Source organism: Rhopilema esculentum, chromosome 8 (genome assembly GCF_057945365.1).
Source record: "Rhopilema esculentum isolate cy_ngs chromosome 8, ASM5794536v1, whole genome shotgun sequence".
Taxonomy (NCBI): domain Eukaryota; kingdom Metazoa; phylum Cnidaria; class Scyphozoa; order Rhizostomeae; family Rhizostomatidae; genus Rhopilema; species Rhopilema esculentum.
Genome location: NC_142822.1, coordinates 11,555,248 through 11,563,723, shown reverse-complemented (window position 1 = coordinate 11,563,723; position 8,476 = coordinate 11,555,248). Strand labels below are relative to the sequence as shown.

At 35.4% G+C, this 8,476-nt stretch overlaps 2 protein-coding genes across 2 annotated transcripts in view; one reads left to right on the top strand and one right to left on the bottom strand.

The window, feature by feature from the left end:
- The first annotated feature begins 56 nt into the window (after positions 1-56).
- On the top strand, positions 57-7,691 carry LOC135695200 (solute carrier family 35 member E1 homolog). The gene is made up of 7 exons (XM_065214198.2): positions 57-381; positions 1,196-1,200; positions 1,357-1,422; positions 4,605-4,742; positions 5,881-6,006; positions 6,668-6,913; positions 7,475-7,691. The coding sequence occupies exons 1-7, from the start codon at positions 57-59 to the stop codon at positions 7,592-7,594; spliced, it is 1,026 nt and encodes a 341-aa protein (XP_065070270.1). The 3' UTR covers positions 7,595-7,691.
- The window catches only part of LOC135695199 (uncharacterized), a 48,540-nt gene continuing 46,791 nt past the window's right edge, over positions 6,728-8,476 (bottom strand). The window contains exon 15 of the mRNA XM_065214197.2: positions 6,728-8,402. Coding sequence (XP_065070269.2) covers positions 8,233-8,402 — 170 coding nt within the window. The 3' untranslated portion in view covers positions 6,728-8,232. The remainder of the gene's footprint in view (positions 8,403-8,476) is intronic.

The following is an 8,476-nucleotide window of genomic DNA, read 5'->3' as shown; positions in this document are numbered from 1 at the left end:
TTCGAAAAGAACCCTCGAGAGGAAAGGGAGATGATAATGCAAGTCTGATAATTGCGATGGGAGACTATAGTGGATATAGCCGTGGAGTCAAGGTTGCGATTCTCTGCACGATTTGGTTCTGTTTAAGTTCTTCGAACAATGTCATTATCAAAAGGCTCCTTTCAGATTATCCATATCCAATCACGGTCAGTTTATCGCATATGACGTCCACGGCCTTCTTGATGTACCCTGTTTTGTTTGGCTTTGGAGTGAAGACGACAGTCGATATTCCGATCTTAAGATTCTATGTGCTGCTGATACCGCTTGGGATAGGAAAGCTCCTGGTTTCGATTTCATCCCACGTCAGCATATGGAGGATCCCAGTCTCTTACGCACATACAGGTTGGTCTTGCCTGGCCTTTTGTTCACCATGTTTACAACACAACGACCTTTTCATATCAGTGCAAGTGCAACCAGAAATTTTGTCTCAACTTTCCACTAAACGAAATATTGCAACGGCTCTTTAAACTTCTGAGTCCATTATATTTTTGCTTTGAAATAATCACATTTAATGCAATCTGAAAAAGATTGGAAATGTTTTCATTGTGTCTTTTAATGTTTTTACAGTTCTTCAAAATTTTATTAAGCCAATTTTATTTCAACTATTCACAATGTGTTGATAAAGCATGCAAGAAAAAATAAAATATGCCTTCTTTTATTAATTTTGCATTTAGAATGGATTGACTTTTTATTTTTTTGCTAGCACAATAAAACCAAGTTTTAATTGTTCAGTATGTACAGAGAAGGGTTATTTTTTTACCAGCAAATATGGAAGTAATGGTTACTTTTCCCAAAGAAGGAGCACAGTTTTGTGCAAAGCATACTCTTACAATTTTTTTAAGCAACAAACCAAGAAGTCAACCATAAACTTTGGTGGGATCCATATTTTTTCTACACTGTAGACAAGGATCGAATGCCAAAGTTTGAAAAGAAATATATCATAACTTTGAGCAAATAGAAAAGGATACAGTTTCACTCCAGTATGCTGGCCTGGAGGACACATGGATGCCAGCCTGCTGGAGATCTCTGGTGTAACAGAGACAGATTTAACCTTGGTCCAAAACTTGGACCAACCCAATCCATATTTCAATTTTGTCTTGTAATTGAAATCTCTGTCTTCCTTTTCATATCTGGTGTTGTGACTTCAATTACAAAGTAAAAGTAAGTATTATTTCCTACTTCCTTTTAAAAACCTGACTTAAAGGAAAGAATTTATCAGTCTGCATATTGACATCAACAAATTTATTATTGATTGTTGGTCAATGTTTTATAACAGATTTTAATGAGTACTTGTGATTGTTGTTTTTCTTTTTCTAGGCAATGATGCCAATTTTTACTGTTCTCATTACTCGAATGATTTTTAAGGAGAGACAAAGTTGGAAGGTAAATTTCTTTATTTTTTCTAATCAGTGCTTTTATCTTTACATAAAATGGAAATTAGACAAGCTGAGAGCATCACACATTAGGTGATTTTTTCTAATTTCACCTATAATAAAATTCAGTTCCTCTATAAAAGATTCAGGCTTGTTAACATACATTACATAAAAGTGCAACTTTCATTCTTTGTAAAATAGACCTAGCTGAAAAGCAAATATAGGTTTTGGCGTTAGTATGAAAGGTTGCACTAAAAACTGTCCCTCCTTATTAGAGAAACTAAGCTAAAGCCAAAGTTGATGAATTCCATTTTAATAGTTACATTTAACCTTTTCTCAAAAGAAAATTTCATCCTCTGTTTTTGTGACTCTTATGCAATGGCTGTATACAATAGTGATCCTCTTCTCTTGCCAAATCAACAATGAAATAAAAAGATTTTCAGGGAAATGCTGGAAATTGTAAACAGGCATTCTAATACACCAATTCGACCTACGGCCTCATTTTGAAAAATTCATCGAATTCTTTTGTACAAAATTTTTGACCTGAGATTCGGATTGACAGCAATGATTTTAGTCTACTTGTGCGTTTTCATTATGATATTGCTCACGATATTGATATTATGACGACATAAAGATGAAAATTTTATAAGGGATTTGACCGTGATTGGCAACTAGGGGGGTAAAGTTTCCCCCCTAAACAATTTTTGCGGTCAAATCCCTTGCAGGTTTTCAAACTTCATTTCTCCGTAAAATCTAAAATACAAGTTAAAACAATATGAAAAATGGTATCCCGCCTAAAATTGTGACGTTAAAACCAAATCTGAGCTTAAAAAAGTCGTATAATCAAGTTTGGAGAAATTTCCAAAACGAGGTCGTAAGTCGAATTGGTGTATTGGCTGCTAGTCATATCTATTCCAAGCTGTTGTTCAAAGACAAACCTAAAGACAGGAGATTCCTATCTGCACATTACAAATCAGTTTTATATTTATATGGTCACTGACCATTATGAAGCATTGTCTTGATCTTCTTAAAATAACAACCTTGCATAGTTACCTCATCATTCAGTGGTGGCTCCAACCTAGGATAAGTGGGGGGGGGGGCAAAAGGTGTGTCCGAGACCACGCCCTTTCCCCTGTTTGAAACATTTTCTTTCGGAAGAAACATCTCTTTTCTCCCAAGAAATGTCATTTAAATATGGTGATCTAGATAAAGTACATACCCCCCCCCCGACGTTTTATCATCAGGTTTTTGAGAATCTCAAGGACCAACTTTCTGAAAAAGTGGGGGCGACTAGTCCCCCCTATTCTAAGAGCTATGTTTCTCTGTAAATAGTGAATTTCAATTATATTGATCTATAATTTCAATTGCCACAATTGATGCATTTCTTCCTGGCTGAAAACAGTTCTTCTGTTTACATACTGAATTGAGCCCCCACAAGATTCCGGCAGAGTTCCCAGCTGCCTAATTCATCTTTTATCCCAAAGTATCCAAGGAATTCAAAATCGATGAAATCAGCCACCTTTCGAAGTGAGAGTAGAGTATGCTATCGATTTGCCAATTTTGAAACTGGTGACTATTGATTTCTGAAAACCTGTGAAAACTGCTGCCCATATGTTTCCCTTATGCAAGGAAAACTCATGACTAAAAAGCATATTTAAAATCGATATTGGGAGCGGATCCAGACTATAGCAACTGTAGCTTGAGCTATAGTCAAAATCTCTGTGTTTGATTTTCGGAATTCAAAGTTCCTTGCAGTACCTAAAATGTGTTTATCCTCACAGTAGTGTTTATTCTTTCTCTGCTAACGAGCCTATCAACCTTTGAAAACAGCGTATCCGGTTATCAAATACGATTTACAAATATACAATGCTGGCAATGTATCACCACAATGCTCCTGAAATATTTCAAACATTGTTACAGATAAGATATAAAACACTGAGTGCAGAATGGTCTAATATTAAAACTTAGATGAATCAGAAGTTCCGCCCTTTGTTGACAGTAACCAAACAAGAATTGAGCCATAGTGAATATTCCGGGCTATAGTCAGTCTGGGGATTTGCTCTCGAAAAGGCACCAAAACAATGAAACCTGTGCTACAATTTTTGGCGCAAGCTATAGTAAAGCTATAGTCAGGTTTGAAAATGGCCTTTTGACCAATAGAATATGAGTATCCACTGTACTTCTCTGCTCTCTATCCCCTGCAAAGCAACATTGGACTATAGCTCGTTTTCACAACCTGTGTCCTGTATCTGTGTGATGTATCTTCAAAGGAAAGGACCTACTAGGAAATAGACAGGGACGGTGAAACAACCAAGCAGCAAAAGAGGAGGGGGGCAGGCTTGAGTAAAAGGGAATTTAGAATATAATTCTCAGCTTCTACAAATTCCAACATAACTGCAATTTAATTGCGATCTTCTGTAGGTTTCTTGAACATTGGCTAACTTTCGGGATTAGGAATTACTTTACAAAGTTTTAAGAAGTCTAGAAATTCATATGAATCTCTCTGATTACTACAATCGGCCACTTTCAAGGGCAATTTATTAAAAAGGACACTGACCCCCTTGCCCCTCCTATAAAAGGACAACAGGGGTGGTTGAACCCCACACCCTCTTCTCCTGCATCCCAGGAAATAGAAAAAGGAAGTTCAAATGAATACTTATGAATACAATGCGACTATAAACACACATGGTCAAAGCATTTGCCCATATAGTGGAAGTGTCCTACAAACAGACAGGCATGTTCCCAATCCCAAAAGATTTGAGTTATAGTCACAAAAATCCTGGATCCGTTCCTGGATATCCATAGCTCGAAAGTGTGGACGCTTTAAAACAAAATTATACAAAATGAGATACAGATGCAAATCAGAATCTGAGTTTTTGTATTAAGGGACTAGACTTTTTTTCTCAGAAAAATTCATGAAAATTAGAATTGAAGTTGCAAAAAAGGATCAAAGGCCATGCTGAACGGAGTAAAATTGTGACATTTTATAGCAACTTTTAGCAACATTTATGGACCAATAACACACAATACTATAACAGGGTAAAGTACTCTGAAACCGGTCAAAATTTTGGCTAGAAATATTTTTTTTACATGCAAGAGTAAAGCTTCCTTGATATGTCTTCTGCAACATTCATTGTATGTTTCAATTCATTTTATAGTACACCATTTTTAAATAAATAGATTTTATTGTAGGTTTATCTGTCCTTATTGCCAATAATATCAGGTGTTGGCATTGCAACTGTTACAGAACTTTCATTTGAGGTGTATGGAATGTTGACAGCATTGTTTTGCACAATGGTTTTTGCTCTCCAGAATATATACACAAAACGGGTAAGTTGTTTTGAAAATCTTCCTTGATTAAAGAGACACCTAGCACCTCTGTGTAGGAGGACTTCACTAAGTGTGTTAACAAGAGTTTCATTTGGAAGTTTATTGAGGTGAATCTAATTCTCAAAACTATTACAGAGAGGGGACTATGAAGGTGCATAGCTCACTTATTTTATGCTTCTCTCTTCTGAAATTTGTATTTTACATTACAGCACTCTTCATATAACTCATGTTGTGCTCCAAATATCAATTTTCTTCGATCACATTGTTCCTCCTATTGTCCATTTCCTCCTACTCTAGTGTCTCTAATATTTAAGAAATTTAAGAAAAAATTTGCCCGCCCTCCGTTGCTTATTAGCACCCCCCTTCTATTAAATTTTACAAATTTGTCATGACCAAAACACACAATTTTCACTTGTCAATCATTCCCCTTGTCATGTTATATAGTTATTTTTAATTGTAATAATTCCCCCTGTTATGTTTGTCTATCTTTATCTCTAACCATCTATCCATTATTATCAAAGTAAACAGTGTCACCATCCTATTAATTCCGTTGCCTTTTAATTAAAGATTTAGCAACATCCACTTCTTCTATTAGCTCCCCTTTGCTATTGAAATTTGCTAACATTTCTTTGAAAATTGGTCAACCTGAACACCCTCTTCTATTATTTGCAATCCCCTTCTATTGAAACTGGCTGACATGAACACCCCCTTCTATTAGCACCCCTCTTCTATTGAAAATTGGTCAACCTGAACACCCTCTTCTATTATTTTCAACCCCCTTCTATTGAAACTGGCTGACATGAACACCCCCTTCTATTAGCAACCCCCTTCTATTGAAACTGCCTGACATGAACATCCCCTTCTATTAGCACCCCCTTCTTTTGAAAATTGGCCAGAATGAACACCCCCCCCCTTCTATTGAAAATTGGCCGAAATGAACCCACCCTTCTATTACCTTCCCACTTCTATTAGAGACACTAGAGTAAATTGCTTGAGAGACTTGCCATTGTGAGAGGCTTTTTTTGGGAAAGGCCTTTGCAACAGGTCTATGATTTTGTCAAACAGAATATGAACAGACCAAGACTCTTCAAGATTTATTTCAATTCATTGGAGAATTGTTTCAATTGATAAATTTCAGGCTATTAAAGATCTTCGACTGAACCACTTGCATTTGCTTACACGGATTGCACATATTTCATTTGTCATCGCTGTGCCATTATGGCTAATAACAGACTCACAGCAGCTTTTCAATGATGAGAGATTGGTTAGTCTTCAATTTTATTGTTATCTACTCAACTTCAACATCACATAAGGTTTTTCTAGATTGACAGGTTATTATTTCCCTGAATTTTGAGTTGCAGAAAATATCCATTAACAACTGTAACAATGAAAATTGATGCTACTTTGGAAATTGGTATAAATATTTTTTTAATTCCCCAGCACTTTATAAGGTTCAAAATGATCCAAGGAATAACACTTCAAAACATTTTCTTGGTAACAGCTTTCCTATTGGTTGAACTCACTTCCCAGGAATGGTTAGGCACACAAAGAATATTGCACACTTTTTTAAATCTAATGTTTTGTCACAAGTACAATTAGTCAATGTAAAAACAAGTTGCAAAAATTTTTCTCATTTATCAGTTTGTCCACAATTCATTCTTCCTGTTTTAAAGTCTTTTTTGAAACCCATAGGTACTTAATTTATTTTGTGTTTGATAAAGAATTCAAAAAGTTCCATGCACAACAAAGTCTTCATTTCTAATCATTTTCCTCTACTGTCTAGTTTTATCCTATCAACTTTTTCTTATTTAAAAACTTTAGTAGTTAGTTATTTTTTGAAATTATGAATATTGTTTATAGCTTTTAGAATACTGATATTCATATTTCAGGCCATAAATTTTAGATTAATCTTTTTTTATTTTCAGGCATCTTCAGACACATTGGTTTGGTTTTTATCACGGCTTGTGCTAAGTGGGATAATAAACTTCACACAGAATATTATGGCATTTTCAGTCCTGAATCTCCTATCACCTCTGAGCTACTCCGTTGCAACTGCCACCAAAAGAATTCTAGTTATTGCCATATCAATTTTAACTTTGAAAAACCCAATAACTCCAATGAATTCAGTTGGAATGTTCTTGGCTGTCTTTGGAGTCTTTCTGTATAACAGGGTATGGTATCTTATAAATTCATCCCATTGTATATACCGGCTAATATTTTATGCCAAAACTTGTAGCCCTGTTGCCCGCCATTTTACTTTTTGTTTATATGCTAAAATCAAAGCTTGAAAAATATTGTGACATTGTGGCCATGTGCAAGATGCAGTGGCGGCTCCAGCCTGGGATAAATGGGGGGGGGGACAAAAGGTGTGTCAGGGACCACGCGCTTTTTCTCTGTTTGAAACTCTTCTTCCGGAGGAAACACCGGTTGTCTCCCTGATGTTTTCTCCTCGGGTTTGCAAGAATCTCAAGGACCAACTTTCTGAAAAAGACCAACTTTCTCCCCCGTTCCCCTCCCTGTGGCTCCGCCACTGGCAAGATGAAAATAAGTTTGCCTTTTTTTGCATTTTCACAATATCATCAATACCAATTTCTATTTGATATTATTTGATATTGAAAAAATACTCCCCTCTTTCCCTTTAGAATGTTATTGTTTGATTTGATGTGACCTTTGACCAGGTCTCTGTGACTGGATGTTTTATACTTTGTATTCTTAAAAAAATTTTTTTGTAGACAAAACAAATTGAAGTCCAAAAAAGGCTGGCCACATTACCATTTACATACACAAAGACTGAAAAGACAAATCAAAATGGATTCACAAACGTGCATAAAAGACCTCACTCTTTCATCTAGCATCTTCTTTTTACTCAAGGGTTGCTTATATAAAATAAATATTTAAATACATAAAAAAATGAAAATGGTTTCAATAGCAAATGTGTCTGATTGAAAATTTCTTATAAATTTGTTTGGACTGTCTTAAATGGGCAGAAAATTAGTATTGAATGCCTGTGGTGGGCAGAAAATGAGATGGGTAGGGAGGATCATAATGAGAGTTAGGAATCAAATGATTTTAATGGGATGCTCCTGTAGGGGTACCGGCTGCTAAGAATACCATAAGAATGGAATTTGAGGCTTGAAAAACAGCAAAAATAGGACTGGTAAATTACATTTGATTAGATCACTGAATGCTTCAATTCAGAATTTTTATCTTGAAACATTAATTTCATTAATTTAAAATATAATTAAGAAATACCCCCAACCCTCCCCTCAACTTTGCTTGCCATTGTGCACATGAAATTACTTTTGAAAATATCAAAATCTTCAAAATATGTCTTACTAAGGAAAATAAATTTTATTTTTACTTTTCAACTTTTGTATTTAATATGCAAGATGGACAAGTTTAAGTTCTACTGCATTTTAAATGTCTAAAGTTGTAAATGGTCTGCTTGAAAAATAAGGCTGTTGACTGTCTCCTCTTCCAGTCTGCAGGTTTAAAGCTTCTTTGAAGCTTCTTTGAGTGCGAATAAAACATCATCCTGGCTAACATTCAGCCTAATTCTCTGATAAATATCTGCATGTCCTGGCTCTGTGAGAAGCAATTTGAATGAGCCAAGCATGTTTCCTATTCTGAAAGCCTCAGATGCATTTGGTGGCTTTACACCTGTAACATCAATTATTATTATTATCATTATCATCAATTATTATTATTATCACATCAGGAATTCGTTCCATGCA

Bases quoted from the DNA above. Each gene is read 5' to 3' on its own strand.
- LOC135695200 (XM_065214198.2), top strand. From the start codon at position 57: ATGGGAGACTATAGTGGATATAGCCGTGGAGTCAAGGTTGCGATTCTC. The intron at 6,007-6,667 runs GTTAGTCTTCAA...TTTTATTTTCAG, and splicing joins TTTTCAATGATGAGAGATTG to GCATCTTCAGACACATTGGT. The intron at 6,914-7,474 runs GTATGGTATCTT...ATTTTTTTGTAG, and splicing joins GAGTCTTTCTGTATAACAGG to ACAAAACAAATTGAAGTCCA.